A 20,236-nucleotide genomic window follows, 5' to 3' on the forward strand; every position below is an offset into this window, starting at 1 on the left:
AAAAGTAAGTTATGATTTGAGTGAAATTCAGAAGCACCAAAAATGAATGTTACATGTTATGGTAAGTGAAATAATGCTTTGAGTTTATTTTATCATGTAATTGGAGTAATAATTTTTTCCTAACCTCACATTTTTGTTTTTACTTACAGAAAAATGTCCAGCAAAAAAGTGAAGTTGCGCTAAGAAAAATAGTTTGCAACTTTTAGCCCCCAATTTTACAATTATTGACAATGAATGAAGAAAATAGTAACAGAAAGTTTCATTGAGTCCATATTGACACTTTTTACGACATTGTGTGATCATAAAAGTATTGTTGGATTCAAGTGAATTTCAGAAGCACTAAATATGAATGTAATTTTGTTCTGGTAAGTGAAGTAATGCTTTGAGTGTATTTGATCATGTAATTGGAATAATTTTGTTTTCCTAACCTCACGCTCTGGGTTTTGGTTACAGAAAAAGATGTCCAGCAATATTTCAGTGAACTACAAAAGACAGTAATTTCACATTTTTGTCTTCCTGCAGCAAAAATGCCCAGAAAACATCAGAGAATTTCCACCGAGGAAGCCCTTGAGTTATATTTTGCACTTCCAAGTGACACTGATGATTCCGACAGAGATCCGGACGAAGGAGCAGAAGAAGAATTTTGTTTGATCGAGAATCAGGAGAGTAGTTTTTGGACGTCTGATCTGCAGCCAGGCACCAGTACAGAACCAAGTAGTGTGCACATTGTAGATCAAGTGAGTGATAGGCTTGGCAGATCTATTACACAATGTAGCACCAGTAGGGCACCCAGTAATTCATGTAGGGAAAATGTGGAATCTAGAAATGATGATAGGGATAGCAGTGACACTGAAGTTGAGCAGATGGATGAGGACTGGTCTCAGGATGCTAGTCAGTTTGATTCGCTAGCTGTCAATATGGATGTTGATGGAGAAGTCACTCCTATACTAACTCGAACAAGTACAGAGAAAGACTTTTTCATGCAAATATTCAGTAAGAAAATCACAGAAGACATTGTTGAACAAACCAATTTGTATGCAACACAAGTGAAAATGAAACGGAGGAGCGGCAGTGATATTAGTGAAACAACAAGCAACTGGGACAAAACATATGTAGAAGAAGTCCAAGCGTGGATTGGAATGAACATTCTGATGGGTTTGATAATACTGCCACAAGTTGATCAGTATTGGAGTTCTGATCCTGCACTCGGCCAACCTACGATATCGCAAGTAATGACATGTAAACGTTTCAAGAAGATAACTGAAACAATTCACATCAATGATAATCAGACCATCCTTCCAAGGGATCATCCAAATAATGATAAACTTCACAAAGTTAGGCCTCTTATCACAAACCTCAATAATACTATTACTGAGGCATACACTGCATCTAGTGTGTTGGCTGTTGATGAGAGTATGATACCTTTCAAGGGGCGCTCATCACTCAAACAATACATGCCCATGAAACCTGTGAAGAGGGGCTACAAGGTGTGGTGTCTAGCCGATTCTAGAAATGGGTATGTATTGAAATTTGAAATATACACTGGCAAGTCTACAAATGGAAGGATGGCTGATACACTTGGTGAAAGGGTAGTACTCAGTCTAACGAGAGATCTAAAAGGAAAAGGATGTGTCGTGGCATTTGACAACTTCTTCACCACTGTAAATCTGATGAAAGCACTTCGGAAGGATAACATTTATGCCATTGGCACTGTAAGAACAAACCGAAAAGGACTTCCTGCAATGTTGAAAGAGAAAGTGCCACTGAAGAGAGGAGAGTTTCAGTTCCAGTGCAAAGAAGGTGTTGCAGCCATCAAATGGATGGACAGGAAACCAGTAACCATTCTCACAACCTCAAACAACCCTATGTGCACCACGACAGTCTCAAGGAAGAACAAGGATGGGACAAGTTGTCATGTGAGCTGCCCAACTGGTATTGTTACATACAATGAGATCATGGGAGGCGTTGATCACTTCGATCAACTGCGGGAACGTTATGCAATAGGTCGACGTTCCCGAAAATGGTGGCACAGAATCATGTATTACCTCATTGACTTAGCAATCGTAAATGCATTCATCTTGTGGAAGATCAGCAGAAGAGAATGGGCATCTCATGACCAGCTTAGTTTTCGGCTACGACTAGCAAGACAGTTGATAGCTAATTTCTCAAACAGAAAACGAAAAGGAAGACCTGTCAGCTTCCTGAGCAACAAAAAGATGGTTCCAAAAGAGGTGAGGTTGACCAAAGTAGGTGACCACATGCCTATTTTGGAAAAAACATACAGAAGGTGCCGTCTCTGCTCAACGAAAGTGCATGACAAGAGAACAAGGTATATCTGCAAAACATGCAATGTTCCATTGTGTATTGAACCATGTTTCAGGAAGTTTCATGGAAAATAAAATGTGTTTGACATCTCAGGGGGTCATTGTGTAACTATGGAAGAAAATAGCTTTTCATGGAGGATGTAAGTTTGAAGGACTAGTGAAAGACAAAGAAGTGATGTTACATATTTTTTGTTACTGCTGCGGGCCATGGGAAGTATACTTCCCACCATTAGAAATTAGACAAAATGTAAAGAAAATATTTTATGCCTGATATTGATGTATTTTAGTTGTATAATATAAACTAAATCCAAAATTTAGTTTTTGTACCATTGCTAGAAATAAATGGCCTTCAACAACTTGTTGCAATCACTCTAGTCTGCAAGTGCCGTGAGGAAAACAAATATTTTACGCGGGCGACTACAATTATCATGATACACTAGTTCACAAATGTTGTCTTTAACAAGTAGCCAAAGCTAAGTCCTATGCCATGTCAGACCAAAATATTTTGTATGAAAGCTTTATTACGAGCAATATAAAAATATTTGAAATTGCAAAATGGAGAGGTTTACGCTGTAAGTTACAATTATAAAATTACATAATTTTATTTTACAATCTATTCACACCAAATTCGACTATGGTCAAACTATAGTCACAAATATGCAAATCATTAGATAACTAATCTTCCTAAATCTAAATGAAACTATAGTTACAGCACTGCAGCACATTCAGGATGTTCAATTTTCATAAACCGACTGGCATTTTTTTTTTTGAGGGTTTATAGGCTGGTCTCAACTACCATGAAAAAAAAAGAAAAAAAGAAAAATAGAAATTATATATATATATATATATATATATATATATATATATATATATATACACACACACACACACATACATACACACACACACTTGCACGCACACACACACACACACACAATTACAGTAAAACCCTCCCCAAAAAAATTTGTGCATCATAAGTTTAAAAAATTTCCCTGATAATACGATTAAGTTTCTAAATACTTTTGAAAAACTTCTACTGTAGTTCAAGCAAACCATGACCTTGTTTTAAAAACTGTTTTTCACAATCTTGAAGGTAATATCAAACACACACGTTCATACAGCAAGCACATATTTCAAAATGTGCTTATTGGTGATGGAATTACCAAATAAACTGTCAAATGTAAGAAACAAACAACTAGCTCAAACATGTTTTACTCATAATGGATGGCTGAATGCATGATGAATGCTTAACATCTTGGCCACATCCTGGTCATTAAAAACAATGAGAGGTGATGAGACAAGAATGAAGCATTGATGCAAAGCATGGGTAGTGAAATGGAAACCTCCTACCTTTATTTCCCATTCGCAAAAATTCCAGACTTGAACCCGACAGGAAACTACCTCAGATCGAGAGATCCAATCCAATTGCTTATAAAAGATACAACTCTGCGATAATAGAGAAAAAAACTATAGTCATAAGTCAGGAGACAAGAAGAAAATCACTTACATACAGTAGGCATATTATATACCATTTATACCACATTTCAATAAGCATAAGTCATTGTGAACAATTTCACAATAACATTACACATAAACTGTAAGTAACTTAATTACTAATTACATTCAGAATTTGTAACTTATGAAAACTCAAGGTAAATAAATGGTAATGATTGTACGTGATGGCAGGTTACAACAGCTCCATCCGTCTACTGAACTTGACTTAACATTTACATAATTTCATTGACAATATACATTAAAACTATGAATAAAGGTTTTGAGCACAAGACATATGATTTTGTACACCAGTGTCCTAAAAACATAAGCACAAACATATGCATACGCAAACACGAAAATAGAGACAGAATTGTTTAGATCTAACGACAACAATAGTAAAATTCAAGACATTTTAATATTAATATTAATTTTGTAGCTCTGAAACTGGCCGAATTATAGTCTCAGCTACTCAGAACTACATTGTAATATACATATATCCCTGGCACAATTTTGATTTTGTTATGTGCACATGTTAGTTTTCAGAAAATGTATTTTAAAGAATATTTTTAATGAGCGATAAAAATTTTTTTTTTACCAGCTTTCCTTATACAAACAGAACCAAAATAAATACACATTTTGTTTTTCTTTACCACCTAATGGCTAATTCAACATTTGAGAGTAGACATGACTCATGATTTAGAGAGACAAGATTTTATGGTTTTATTATTATGCCAATTTTGTTTTCAAAACAGGAGATTTCGGTGATATTTAAATATTTTATTAATATTGTTTACTCATAAAGCTAGCACCATTTTCATCAAATATGATACTTACTTGTTCAAGGATACTTAGGGTCAGGTGGGGTAATTGGGAACAAAATTGGAATGTTTAACCTTCTCGTTAACACAAGGACCATGCAAACCATGTTAACACATTTTTCTATGGATACACTTGTTAATACACATCTTATTTAACTGTCCTACATGTCTAATATAGAAATCGGTTTTTCTGATAGCCTTATTTTTCATGTTCACAATAATCCCAAAAATTCCCAATTACCCCATAGGGTAGGGGGTAATTGGGAACGGTTACTTTTTCACCTAGGGCTATTAAATTAATCAAAATCCTCATTAAGAATGATTTTAAAGCCTGTTATGTCTCTAACCTACTTAGAACAATTTAGCTCTTTGTTCACAATTACCCCAAGTAATGTTCACAATTACCCCAACTCAACTACTCATCAAGAGGTTACTTTACAAAACAGTGTAATTTTGATTGAAAAACGACTGGGAACAATACTAATAAACCAGCAAGCATATGTCCGTTTGAAAAAAAATGTCCTGATGTCGTAACATAAAAATTAGTTACTGGTCTCATAATTCATTTTCTCCAGCACAGCAGCTCGTGACAGGCGGGCGGCGACGGGGTGACGCACTCACCTGCCAGTTGGACCACTTGCATGCCAGGTGGATGCAAAAGCATGCCACGATGGTGGGCTTGTACTGCAGGCACATGGTGGTGAGGTGTAGGCTGCAAGACACCCACAACTGTCATCAGTGGGCGGGAACCCAACACCTCGACACGCATGTCTCACATTCATTCTTTGACCTCTCTTGGCCGTGTCCCTACCAACTGCACCAGATATCGCAGGATAGATATTCAGCGGACAGGCGAGTTCCACACCTCAACTCTGGTCTGGTGGGACGCTAAACTGTGAAGCCATTGTCCAGGCTGTGCACCATCTCCCATCAAACTCTACAGTTGTGTTGAGGCAAAGACAACTAAGGGATGTGTATGGCGACAGAGACTTACAAACTAACAGGACTATCTTAAAAAGAACACACGTCATGACAACAAGAATAATTTGAATAACTCATAGCATTTTTATGCAAAATATTTTTGAATACTATCAATAACACAAATATTTACTTCCTTTTAGATTTACTAACTAATTAGTAAACACTCTAAAAACCCCAACGTAATACAGTCAAACCTCGTTTCTAAAACATAACATTAACATTTTAAATAAAAAATTAAAAAAATTCTATACATTATTTTTCACAACATTTTAAACAAGTTTCATTGCTGAGTTGACAGAGGAATGTACCTGTAAAAATGTTCAGCAAATAGAAACCAAATTTTTTAGTTTATTTACATAAAATGTACAAAAATCTGTACAAGGAAAAGAAAAATAAATACTTTTTACAAACTGCACATACCTAACTAGATATTAAGGACTTAACAAAATTTGTTTAACCTTCCACAGTTATGCACAGAGGGTTTATGTGACTGGACTTTTAAGTTTGAAGTAGGCTCTGAACCATAGGCGTGCATAGGACTTCAGTATTGGTGGTGCCAGATTACACAACAGCCCTGTCATTCACGGACTCCGAGCCTAAAGTGGGTCCGGGGGTCCTCCCCCGGAAAAAATTTGGATTTGAAAGCGCAAAATCGTGCTATTTAAGGTGTTTCCGAACAAAAACATTAAATACACAGATGTCAAAATTTTAACATTTTTTATGAAAAATTATGGCTTTGAACGTTATAATCACCAGGAAAACTACTAAACTATTTACAGTTTTAAGCTTTTTTGAGCCATAAAGTAAATTGAACAAAATTTTTGCACGAAATTTATGTTGGTGGCTTTGAAAAACCGTACTTACATGTTTTCTGAAGACGCCAAATAAATGCTAGAAAAAACATTCTCAAATGTTAAGTTTTAAAATCAACAAATCAAGGGAGTTTTTGTAACATACCTTAAATATGTAAAATATTAAAATAATAAAAATACACAAATAAGAGTGGGCAAACGTTTTAACTTTTGGAATACAACAAAAATGTTTTGTCGGCGACTGCATATAAGTCATCAAGTAAGCCTATCCTTTTAACTAACTAAACTCTCTCTCTTTTTTAAAAATAAACCCTGGCGGACGGCGGCTATTATTCCGTGCGCCTGCCGAGTGGAGTGAACAGTGGACACCGAGCGCGCATTCTATGTAATTCGAGGAGAACTATGATAAGTATTTACATTTCAGAAGTTTCGTAGCTGCGGCCCGCGTGTACAACACAAGTAATTGTCACTGACTTGTTTCCGTGTGTATAGTTGGTTCGATTGATATTTGATATACTGATAGTGTTATGAGCACATATCCGTAACTCAACACGATTGGAAAACATATTTTTTTTGGAAATAATACGGATTTTTGTAAGTAGTATGTATTATTTCTGCTTGTAAAAAACAAAATAACGTTAACCCTAATGGTGGTGCCAAGGCACCTGTGGCACCTACCATGCGCACGCCTATGCTCTGAACAACTGATGGGCCCTATGCCCATAAAGATATTAATGTGCCAATTGAGTTGGAATTGAACAGTTACCCTTCCACACGAGCATGACACCTTATTAAACATGGCCATTATGGTTATTTGAATACTGCAATATAAGGACTGTTCCAAAAGCACAGCATTCAGTTTATTTAGAGATACGAGAAACTTTTATTCAAAGTTATTTAATATTTAGCCACATATAATTCAACTTAAGTGTAAATTTTGTCTGCTAGAATTTGATTCAACAAATGAGCTTGAATACTGATTGTAGGTAAGTTTGTCATAATTAATTAAGCAAGGAAATGTATAAATAAGGAACTCTGAACCCTACACATCAGGGTTTCCAACTGCCGAACCTTGACCCGGTACCGGGTACTGGGTTTCTATACTATAAATAATTTTAGATACCAAACAGTATACAAAAATTAATATATCATATTAGTTTGTTACACTGTTTTTATACTTTAATGTTAGGGAGAGCATTAGCGAAGCTTATTGACAGTCACGTGAGCTGTGATGTTCTCAATGTTGCAAACACTGATTTATATGCAGGGTGTATAAATAAATATCAAATGAATCACTTTCAGGACTTTTTCAACCTTCAATTTTTTCTTTTACAATTGTTTTATATTACAGGGTCATTTTTTAATACATAAGCCAAACTAGACATAACACAAAACAGATCTATTACAAACAGAATGTTCAGATTTTTAAGTTAGAAAGATAAAACTTTATCAGATATAACTTCCACAAGGTTTCAGAGGACAGTCTCCAACTCTGTGACTAAATGAAACTATGTGCGATTATAAACTCAAGCGAAGAGCACAAAAAAAAACAAAATGCACTTTTCCAACAGGCTGCTGGAAATTAAAGTTTTGTGAGTGCCAATACTGTTACAGTTTACTTTGTGAACTTTCAAACCTGCAAACACCCTGATATGTAAACCCAGACCTCTACAAAAATGCTTGAGTTAAGGAGCCAGCAATTAAAAAATGTATACAAAATTAAGAGTACAGTATAACCTCGTTAACCAAGACCAAGTTTTGGAAAAAAATTATATTTTTAGTAAATGAAGACTCTTATTTATATGATTGCAAAAGCTTGGGATCAGGTTACAAGAGAAATTTTGATAAGGTCACAGAAAAAGTTGTGACTTAGTGTGTGTGACTTGCCATGAAAACAAGATTAAAGAAGATTTTATAGACATTTTTAAAAATATCAATGGCTGTTCTGATGTTGATGACATTGACAATTGGTTGCAAATTGATGACGGAGGTTATAAAGCGATCACAGAGAAATAAATTATTGCATCATGCAGTTTACAGAAAATGAAAATAAAGATTCAGACAGTGTTGATGAACCAGCTGTGGTTATCACCCACGCAGAAGTAGTAGCAAACATAGATAATGTGTTGGTGTATTCCGATAGTCAAGCTGAAACATCGCCAAACGAGTTTCTAATGCTAAAGCGGATGTGAGATTGCACTGCTCGAAACCGATACACAAAACTGAAACAGCAAAAGCTCGCTGCCATTTTTTTTTACTACCGTCTAGTTTACACCTATATTGCGATCAGTATAAATACATATTATGTGTTTTTAGGTAAAAGTTTACGCATAATTTTTAAATGTCATTAAAAATATTTTTGTTACGTACATTCATGTTCTTTTTAATAGTTTTTCCTTCATTCTCTGGAATAACCTGGATTTTCGTTAACTCAGATCGTCTATGGCCCAAGTTGATCCGGTTTAACAATTTAAAATTTTAAAATTTAATTTTAACATTAAAGTACTAAATTGATATAACTTGGCACAGTATCAGTAATTAGAGTTAAATATGACCCAGTTTCTTGGAACCAAATCGTTTATGTACAGCACAATTTTGTAACAATGAAATTAGTAAATGTTTTCAAAACCAATATATAGTCAGGGGTGTATGCAGGGGGGTGGGGGGGGGGGGGGGGAGATACATATATAAAATCCTCCCCCTCCAAAACTAAAAATTTCTATCATTATCCCTAAGGGAAGAATTTGAATTCCAAAAATGCAGGTAAAGAGGTTCCTATACTCCCCTCCCCCATCCTATTCCAGTGTAGTCACATCTTGGTATCTAAACAGAAGTCAGTCGCCAGCAAGGGATAGTTAGTCGTCATGGCTACCCGGCTGAGCCCTGGGTTAACCTCCGAGATGACGGTGGGAATCACTGAGCGAACACGTGTTAAGCACAAACCCAACACTACGTGATCCAGTACTCAGCCACTCACCTGTTGGAAGCCATGAAGTAGGATGTCTGAGCGAGGTCCTTGCTGGCTGAAAGTGGGGCATGTTTGTGCGGGCGAAAGAGGTGGCAGGTGGCCGCGGCAACAGCAGCGACACACCGAGAAGAGAAAGCAGCGCTCAGTTAACAACTCGTTGCTGTCACAACAGCAACATACCTATTCATTCAGGTAAAACGTGCACAGAGATTGCGACCAATCCCGGGGCACAAACATGCTAGTCATTTTTTCCCCTCCACCTAGAAAACAGTGCAGTAAATCATTACCAAGTTCCACCAGCATGTCACCAAATTTTCAACTTGCCAAGTAAAGTACACCAAAACTTAACATTGACACCATAATTACAATTTCTTTAAAAATACCAAATAAAACTGTTTGATACAATAGATCACAGAGATGAATATTTTCAAATATAATTTGATAACTGGCTTGCATAATTAATATCAAAGAGGGCAGAGTACTTTGTATAAATCTATAAGAACAAAAAAATTATGGACAGTTAAAGGCAGTGTAATGCACCTTACAACTACGTAGCAGATATAAGTGAAGTGATTATAACAAAAAATTATATAAAGTGTTGTACTCTGATACGTAGACCATTATTGAAGTGTGTCGAGTCAATACTCTATTTAGTTTAAATAGATTGAAAAGCTAACAATTTTGGTGGTGGTTTTTATAAATTTATTCAGAAAATTACAGATATCATGGAAGATACTATATATTTTTATCAGCAGAATCTTTTTTTTTAAAAGATTACTTCTGCTATTTTATTAAATCCCATTTGCATGGAGATAATGGTGAAGTTAATTGTAACACACATAGTGTATTTGCTTTCAACTTCCAAAACCCTTGCAAAGATAAAAGTTCCTAAGGGGCCTGTCTAGTCTGGGTGTGTGTCAGTGAGGCGGGATAATAAGCACGACGCTCGCTGGTGTTTTTAGCGCGGTGTTGTTTTCTAAGCGCAAGGCTGTGAACTGATGCGATGTCTTCTTGTCCATAGGACAACTGAGAATTTTTTTTAGTTGTGACTGTAACATTATATGGTATGGAAATGAAGGTACAGGTGTAATGCAAGTCCCTTAAGGGGCCCGCCTCGTCAGGGGTGTATGTGTGTTAGTGAGGCGGGATGATAAGCGCGACGCTCGCTGGTGCTTTTAGCGCGGTATAGCCTCTAAGCGCAAGTCTCTGAACTGGCACGCATTCGTCTCGTCGTCACAGGATAACTGTGAAATTTGAGCGGTGACCGTAACATTATATGGCGGAGAAATGAAGATAAAGGTGTTATGCAAGCCCCTTAAGTGCTTTCAAGAATCTGTACTGATTGTTTTATGCCCAAAAATTACTCTGAAAACACGTGTTTCAGGCATTTTAACGCTTCTAAAAATACAGTTTAAAAACTTAATCTGAAATTAAAAGTACTTTTCGGCCCTCAGCAAACTCTTAAATGCTATTCGTAAATAGGCCCCACTCGGATATCTTGAGTAGTTTTGAAATCGCGTTGTTTTTCCTGAAGCTCTGCACACCGTATGTGTGCCCAGGTAGGCGGGACCCTTAAGTGCTTTCAAGAATGTGTACCGGTTGTTTTATGCCTAAAAATTACTCTGAAAAATCGGCTTTCAAACATTTTAAAATGGCTAATACTTAATCTACTTAACTGTATTAAAATACAGTTTACAAACTTAATCCAAATTCTTAAATGTTTGTCGTACACAGACCCCACTCTTGATATCTTGAGTAGTTTTGAAATCACGTTTTCCTGAAGCTCTGCGCACTATATGTGTCTAAGCTGACTGCGCCCTTAACAACTTTTATTTATTCATAAAACTATGTTTATTTTTAAAATATGGAAAAAGTAGTATTATAAATAGATTTTGTGTTTGTGCACACCTAATAGCACTTTTGTAATTATTTTGCCCTAATTTAAAACACAACATTTCTGACTGTTGACAAATTACTTAACACTACACCTCAAGTAAATTATGAGAAACCAAAAATATTAAGGGGGCCACTTGAAGGGTGCACTAGCTCTATAATGCCAGGGGGTGCTAAGGATGACAATGGCATGTACATAGAATCAGTAGCGCGTGTCTGTGGAACTTTATGCAGTGAAAATATCATTTTATTGTGGAATATTAAAGATAAAGGCTCCATGCATGTACTTATCCTACTTGTTTGTATGTACTTGCGTATAGTGTCAGACATCCTTAATAAATTTTAACTGTTTGTAAATGTGTGTTAATACCCGGAACTCTGCACGCTCATTCAGCAGCCACATAGATTAAGTCGAGACGCGGCACATTGTGCCCGCTTAACAATGTATTTTTGTTATGTTACTTCTTCCCACATTCTTGAAAACAAAATGTTGTTGTGATTATATGAAAAATGTCTTCTAATAAACAATCTTCAGCCAGTTCCATAATAAGAGAAAATCAATTAAAATACTTTGCAAGTGAATACAAACTCAAATTAAAGTAAAAATGAAGACCAGTCTAACTAGACAGCTGTAAACACACTAAGCCACGCCTTTGACAAATTTTTGTAATACTTGTGCATGCGCAGAACACTACAGCCATTTAATGTTTTCACCTCATGTCTGATCACGACAGTTTTGTGGCAATGTGCCGCATCTGATTCCCTGTGCATTGCTTTTATATAAAAACATGGAAGTCTACTACTATCAGACTAAAGGTTGCATAGTGTCGTGCCTTTATCCTGCGTGTACCCGGCCTTACGGTCGTACACACATGTGCACCGTGGCTGCAATGAAACATGGAATGCACCACAGACCAGTACACCTCAAGCATGCGATGCACTCAGGCGAATCACCTGAAACTGGCGAACATTGCAGTTCATTTGGCCATGTACGACGAGGAAGACGAAGTTCTGCTTGTGTGCAGTGGTGTAGTGGTAATTGTTGCTTACCGTTGTATGCACTCAAAATCTTTTTAATCCTTTAAAAGATTGTGCGGCTAACGAGTAAGGAGTCCTGAAAGTTCAGCAAATAAGCGGTCAATAAAAAAATTGTACACAAATGAGACTGACTAAATTTGAATATTTACTGATTAAAATTGAATCTAAAACCTGTAAGAAAGAAACATACTGGCAAGAACCGATCACTATTCAAGATCGCTAAGTAGCCTACTAATTGTTCACCATTTTTACTAATGCCCGACAGCATTTCCCTGTGAACATTACTAAAAAGGTTAATGTATATGCTTTTGTAGTTAACAATTTTTTTAATATTTATATTCCAAGTTAGCAGTGACGTTGCGGTTTTTAGCGACATGAGATTCGTACCCAAGCTTACAGTATCTTTTCCAAATTTCAAAGCGGGCAATAGTAGGAATACCTGTAGTTCTAGAAGTCTGCTCAGCGCTGATTTTAAGTACTAAACGGTAATATTAAGTTTAAGTTGAACCTAAGTACAAATAAATATTATCTTTGTTAAGTTTTTATTTATAAGAATGACGTCAGCCGGCGCTTCGACTCATTAGCCTGGTCCGACTCCACTGTCCCTTCCCCCTCCTTCCCGGCATTTGTACCGCCGACGTACATAGAAGGGCGTGTGCTTAAACTGTGCGCCACGGACTACCGCAAGAGGGCGCTTGGAGGCAGTGCGACGTCCCCCATATATCAATAATAATTATTGTAAACCTTGTTTTAATGAGTGCCAAGCGTTTTGTGTCTTTCTTAAACTAAACATTGGCACAAGGTCGCAGAATTGAGTAACGGTTTTGGTACGGTGGGAAGCTGCCTGTTGCGCTGCTCGCCCCAACAATTCCTCTTCGTCATCGGCCGAGACCAGACGTGCGGGGGTACACCGGAGACGGAGACGTGTGGCCACGTGTCGCTAACCTTTGTAGTTCTCGTGTGTGTGTGTGTGAGTGATAAGTGTGGCGTGCCCGACGCCCAGAGCGGGCTAGGTCTTTTTTAAATAAGCTTGGTAATAGAGGGTTGCTATCTCGCCTCACACGGGCCACATAAAACCCTGACCGAGAGTCTCAGCCGGGTCCAAGTGCCCACTCACGTGGTGGCGCCCACTATAAACAGCCTTGGGCTAGCAGCTATGCCCTTAAGAAGATATTTAGAAAAATACGAAACACACATGATGTAAGAAAAGAAACATTAAATAAATGAATCCATTACAAACAAATAGCATTTTTTCTTTTGATTTCTCCCTTCTGCAGGACGACTGTAAACTAATCATTATTTCCCCTGCATTCATCTTCTGACTGTACAACTATAACAGCTATGTCTCTCCACGCATCCATTTTTTTAAAGTTTTTTGTAGTAGTCTTTATTACTTGGATTACAAAGCACAAGACATGTTTTTATAATCTTCTATGAAGACCAACACATCATCTTCGCACCACTCCATGATCACTACCTGTGAGCTGCTAAGGACGAGCGCGCCCTTAACATATCCACACTGGCGCACCGAATCCCTTTGTGTTTGTCATAAAAACGGACAGTTGATGTTTCGTGGCTTGCAGTTTGCTACGTGCGTTATGCGTGTGTTCAAGGCTCCACTCACACAATGCAAATCCTGTTCATAGCGTGTTGCATTGTAGCCGCGGCGCGCATGTGTGTACGCGCCTTTATGCTCTACAGAAACTTCGGTACTGAACTCCAAACTGTTATTTCAACATCCTAATTGCCAGCCGTTCAACTCAAATGAATGATTTATTGTACTATCTTCACTGCAAATTATTCATATTGGTCCTGAGTTATTTGATTTTCTTATTTACTAAAAATTAGTTATGGGTCAAATACCCATTTTCACGAATCTGAATCTCGAATTCAAACCTCAAAGAGTACCCCGAATCCAAATTTAGGTCTCAAGGGTCCAAAATAAAATGATGTACAAGAAATGAAAATTTTTAACTGTGGTGCTGAAACATTTAACCATTTAAATGTTTTATTCATGAACCAAGTCTCCAAAATCAAAACATATTGTAATTTTATTTTAATAACTATGCTAAAAGTACAATATCCTGTGGAATGAAAACAGGTTAGGTATGAACAAAAATATTGACCTTGTAAACTTCAGAGTTTATCAGTTTTTTTTAATTTACATTATTTCCCCTGATAAATTTCTTAGAATATTTTTTCATCGAATATTAAAATTTCGAATACTAAGTTTCAGAAGATATTTGAGGATTTGATCGGCTCATCCCTACTAAAAATATAAATATGTAGATTTATTAGAATCTTAGTTCAACAAAAGTCAGTACAGAAACCAACTTCACATCAGTGTATAAAATAATGAAGTTCCTCTAATATTAAACTACCTTGACTTAAGAGGCTGAGCTGTGTCTAAGTAGTTGATTATACAAACATTTCCACATTCCTACAGGTATCAATAGGGTTGAGATATCAACTCTGTGCTTGAAGGCTCTATATATACAATAAGGTGGGCTGAAAAAAATAAAAAAAATTTATTTTTAATTGTTATAGTGCGGAAAAGTTGCATTTAACGGTAAAAAGAAAAACTATGCAAAGTAATTTCAAATCGGTTTATATATTCCGGTCGCGCATAGTGCCCAACGTTTATAATAATTGACAACAATGGAACATTTTTTATTTATTTTCTTAATCAACTTATACTTACTTCTATGATGGACATCCTATATATAGTTTGCGATGTTTATTTTAGGGTTGAATAAAGAAATATAAAGTCAAACTTCAATAATATTACAGTATTTATCGGTCGCGCATTCTGTTCAAAAAGTTGGAATTTTCCTAATTTTTCAGACTTTCATTGTGCTTCTTATCTTACAGATTTACAATCATTTTTGTTCTATGAAAAATATTGCCTATGCAAATAATTGTGTTAGTCGTTTATAATAATTGTTTCTTAAAAATGAGATGTCATTTACCCCTTCCATTTCACTTCTGCCGCGCTCACACCTCCCTCTATTTCCCTTGCCCCACTACATCTCTCACCTCCTTCCAGGGCCTGTCGTGACTCCTCAGTTGTCAGTTGGCCACTGGTTTTGGTGCTGTATTGTTTGAGGTGCGTGCACGTGTATACTGTTATTGTGTTAGATAATTTAAGATATACAGTTAAGTTGGTTCCTGTTGATTTTGGTTAGTACAATTCACTGTAGTGTTTTGAAACACTAAATCACTACTTCGTGAAACGATGGCTGTGCCGAAGAAGAAACTTACGAGACAGGCATTTGAATGCCCCATATTTGGTCACCCGACAGATTTTCTTCAGAGCAAACTACCAACGCATGAATGTATTCTCCGATGCTGTTCTGAAGAGCGATTCAAGCTATCTATCCAGTCAAATAACGTGTGTGTAAGTTTTTCTAGTGTATCCAAGACTGCAGCAAAAAAAATTAAATGTTTGTACGAGAAAGCATCTATCCCAACAGTTTCTGATTACAGAATAGTTCAGGTGATTAATGCTTACCATGATTCTTATTACATCAGGAAGTCGTACAATCGTGATAAAGATAAAACTTCATTTAAGCAAAAGGTTGACGAATTCAAACTGAGAGCTTGTTCACTTTTTGACATCGCTGCTTGTAAATGTGCTATTGTTGTTGATTGTACATGCAAAAAAACACCAGATGTCTGTGATTGTGCACTTTCAATTAACTGCACGTGCGAAAAAGCGAAAAAGATTCCTGCCCTTGAGTTACGATTTATATTTCTTCAAAAAAAGTACGGATTGGGAAGAATTGGAGTTCTCGACGTCAATGAAACAAGAAAGTTGGTTGAACGTATGAAGAGGAAGGCTTGTGAGCTCCAGCGAATCAAGACACAGATTGACACCAACAATTCTAACAGTGAAGCTGAAGAATATACAGAAGATACAGAGCAACTTTCTTCTGGTGATTCGGATTATGAGGATAATGAATTTAGACCAAGTACTTCGTCAACAAAAACCCATTGTCAGATGAGAGTTAACATGAGCGCAACAGTGTTAAGCAGTGACCGATTTGGAGTATCAGATCGTGTGACAGCTGCCATAGCTTCAAGTGTTCTACAAGACATTGGAATGATAACTGACAGACTTTTATCACGTCGTTGACTAGAATAAAATTAGAAGAGAAAAGAGTTGTGTCAGGACTGATTGGCATAGAAGTTATAACGAAGAAATTTATGGCCTTTACTTTGATGGTAGAAAAGACGACACTCTATTTGTCAAAAAATAAATGCCAAGCATTTTCGTAGGAGCAGAAAAGAAGAACATTATTCTCTGATTCAGGAACCTGGGTCGACTTACATTGGACATGTTTCTCCTATATCCAGTTCTTCAGCCGACATTACTCAAAGCATCACTTCTCATCTGCCTGAACTTCAAATATTGCTTGAAAAGCTAAAAGTGATTGGGTGCGATGGCACCATTACCAACACTGGCAGGAAGAATGGCGTCATTCGTCAGTTAGAACTGCACGTGGGAAGACCACTACAGTGGAGTGTGTCTACTGCACTTCAATGAACTTCCTTTCCGTCATATTTTCCAGCATTTAGATGGTTCAACCACAGGGCCAAAATCTTTTTCTGAACCAATAGGACAACAGCTTACTGGATGTGAATTGCTTCATGTGGTAGAGTGTGAATCTAGATTGTTTGGTTCCAGTAGTGGACAGAAATATGCTCAGCAAAGACCAGCAATACTTGTTAGACATATCCATAGCAATAAAGTTGGGACAATGTTCGGAGGATTTGTCAGTTCGAGATCCTGGTCCTCTGTCGCATTCGAGATGGCTAACTGCTGCCAACAGAGTGATTAGATTGTACATGAGTTTATCCAATCCTTCTGAGAACTTGAAACAAATATGTAGTTAACTTCATCTTGAAATCATACATGCCTGTATGGTTCAACATTAAAAACAGTGAAAATTTTATTGACGGCCCGAAACATGTTTTTCTAGCTATTCAAACATCGCGGTATTTGTCTGACGATTTAATTCAAGTTTTTGATCCAGTCATTCAACGCAATGCATTCTTTGCACACCCAGAAAACTTACTGTTGACTATGATTGTTGATAACAGACAACACATTCGGGAGCTTGGATATAGGAGGATTTTAAAAGCAAGACAAACCACCCCTAAAGGAAAGACTATTAGAAACTTTGTTCCACCTAAAATTAACTTTGAAGCTACAGATTATGTGGACATAATTGACTGGAGTACTTCCTTGTTGTATCCTCCCCCAATGCTTCGGGAAGTATGTGATGATATTAAAACAATCATCAATTTGGAAATTAAACCTATCAGAGACATCACACTCAAGCAGTCGAGAGATGTGTGAAACTGGTCACGGAAACCTCAACTAAAGTGTGTGGTTTTCAAGCAAGAGATGGATACATCAGATCTACAATGTTGTCAGTCAGTTATGCCTGCTTTCTCCCAAAAGTCTGATTTTAAATATGTACAAGTACATAGTACAAAGTAAGAAAGGACCCGTAAAGGTAACAGTAGTCCATTGAATCCTAGTAAACTAATGTTTGGATGGTTGGTTGGGTACGGTGTGGGTGGAACTCGATGTGCAGCCACCTTCTTGTGGTGAGTTCTGGGTCGTTTTGTTTAGACATAATGGGCGAAGAGCTGCACAATAAAACTTTCAAAATAGAGGAAAATGTCCACTTTTTGAACAGAAAGCGCGACCAATAAATACAGTAATATTATTGAAGTTTGACTTTATATTTCTTTATACAACCCTAAAACAAACATCGCAAACTATAGGACGTCCATCATAGAGGTTAAAGTTGATTAAAAAAATTAATAAAAAATGACTCATTGTTGTCAATTTCTATAAACTTTCGGCACTATGCGCGACCGGAAGTTATCAACCGATTTAAAATTACTTTTCATAGTTTTTCTTCTTACTGTTAAAGGCAACTTTTCCGCACTATAGCAATTAAAAATAAAAAAGTTAATTTTTTCAGCCCACCCTAATATACAGGTCTCTTTCTATTGGCTCAGGCGACAGCCAATCCAGTATATACAGGATGTCCCAGCTATCAATGTCAAGTTGAGGACAGCTGATAGGCCAGTAAATTATGGTTCTGAATTTTAAAAAAAATTAACAAGTGATGTAGTTTTCGAGTTATAGGTATTTTTTTCAAAAGTTTTTTAAATCCTCACCCTGCACTAAATTATTAGATACCATGACTGAATAATATTGCTACATAATCATAAATATCCATACTATGTATTGATAACAATTCAAAATAAAATCCAACATGCTATACTTTTAGGGGAAAAAATTATTTTGAAGATTAAGGTGGCAAAATTTGACTGGTCATATTGTAAAAACGTTACTTTGCTACTTAACAAGTTATTTTAAAATATGACTACATAAAGTAGATAACTTGTAATTTATTTTACAGACTGAATAGTCAAAAGTTACCCTACAAAAAATTGTTGCCATATAAGATGTGCAAAATCCCCCCCCCCCCCAAAAAAGTAAAGTTTATTTTGGATTATTAATAAATGGATTATTTATGATTGCATACGAAAAAGAAATAAGACAGAGTACCTAATAGATTGGTGCAGTGTGGGGATATAAAAAGTTTTGAAAAAAATACCTATAAATTTAAAATGACACTTTCAGAATTTTTTTATATTTTTATTTATTCAGAACCGTAATTAATTGGCCTTTAAACTGTTCCCAGATTGACGCTGAATTCTGGGACACTATGTATAGAGCCTTTTCAACCTGTAACACTCAATTTTTCAACCCTGATGAAATGCAGAACGAAATTTCGGTACACTCTACTATTCAGATGCTGCTCACAATTTACTAGACAATGGCCACAAACATTTGCAATCTACTTCTGCTACTACTGTTCATTAGAGTGACCTAGCATTGTTCGTAATACAATTCTTCCAAGTCAAGTATGAAACCAAAATTCAATATTATTGAATTCCAAAAAAATACATATATTGTGATTATTTGTAATAACCATTGTGTATGGATATCATTTTAAATGTAAAAAAAAAATTAAATACACAAACTTTAATAACAGTTACAGGGATCAATAATCATTGTTAAATAAGCATGGTCAGGTTCCAGTATTTGTAAAAACCATGTTTTATGAGCAGAGTCAGAACAAGATATTCAAAGTCTACTAGAACGTAGAAGTATCTAAAGGGTTTATATGAATTTCAATGCCCCACAAACTTATTCCTACATTCACCCCATATATATTATTAAGAGTTAAGCATTTAAGTCTTACTACTCATTTTTAAAACCTAAAACTAGTGGATCTAAATAAATTGTTAAAATTATGACAGGCTAGCAGGAAGGGCATTATTGTACACACAACTAAATTGATGTTATCTATACCCTGTTGCAATGTCCACCTGATAAGAATACTTTGTTTTAATTCAATGCCATTGCTCTCATGACACAAGTAAAGGAAATAGAAAACAAAATCCTATCAATGTCTTATTTGTTTGTGTAGTGTCTTTGGTTTCTGCAACAAATGAATCATTCAGCTTGCTGAAATTTAATTTATGACAAGGATACCAGCTTTTTTACACAAAAGAAGAAACAAAAACTATATAATGAAAAATATTACTCTACAACACAGTGTGTATTAAACTGGGTTACAAAACTGAAACACAACCTGTGAATGAGTGTAACATGGCTAGTATTATATAACAACACCAGGGTTAAGAAGCATAGTACCCTCCCCCCCCCCCACCACCGCCTATTAAAGCGGGGGAATTTGGATTTTAAGGTGTAAAATAGTGCTATCTGAGCAGTTTTCGGTACTTAACTTTAAATATTGTAATAGTAAAAATATCATTAATTTTTTTAATAAAAAAATTGTTTGAGTGATGAAGTAA

The 20,236-nt window shown here is 36.2% G+C and overlaps 1 protein-coding gene across 3 annotated transcripts in view; it reads right to left on the bottom strand.

Moving 5' to 3' along the window:
- LOC134528206 (cyclin-T) overlaps positions 1–20,236 on the bottom strand; it is a 75,778-nt gene that overhangs the window by 35,686 nt on the left and 19,856 nt on the right. For all 3 annotated transcript variants that reach the window (XM_063361608.1, XM_063361609.1, XM_063361607.1), the window contains exons 4-5: positions 9,407–9,452; positions 5,258–5,348 (exon numbers count right to left, since the gene is read on the bottom strand). In XM_063361608.1, coding sequence (XP_063217678.1) covers positions 5,258–5,348; positions 9,407–9,452 — 137 coding nt within the window. The remainder of the gene's footprint in view (positions 1–5,257; positions 5,349–9,406; positions 9,453–20,236) is intronic.

This window comes from Bacillus rossius, chromosome 1, assembly GCF_032445375.1.
Source record: "Bacillus rossius redtenbacheri isolate Brsri chromosome 1, Brsri_v3, whole genome shotgun sequence".
Lineage (NCBI taxonomy): Eukaryota > Metazoa > Arthropoda > Insecta > Phasmatodea > Bacillidae > Bacillus > Bacillus rossius.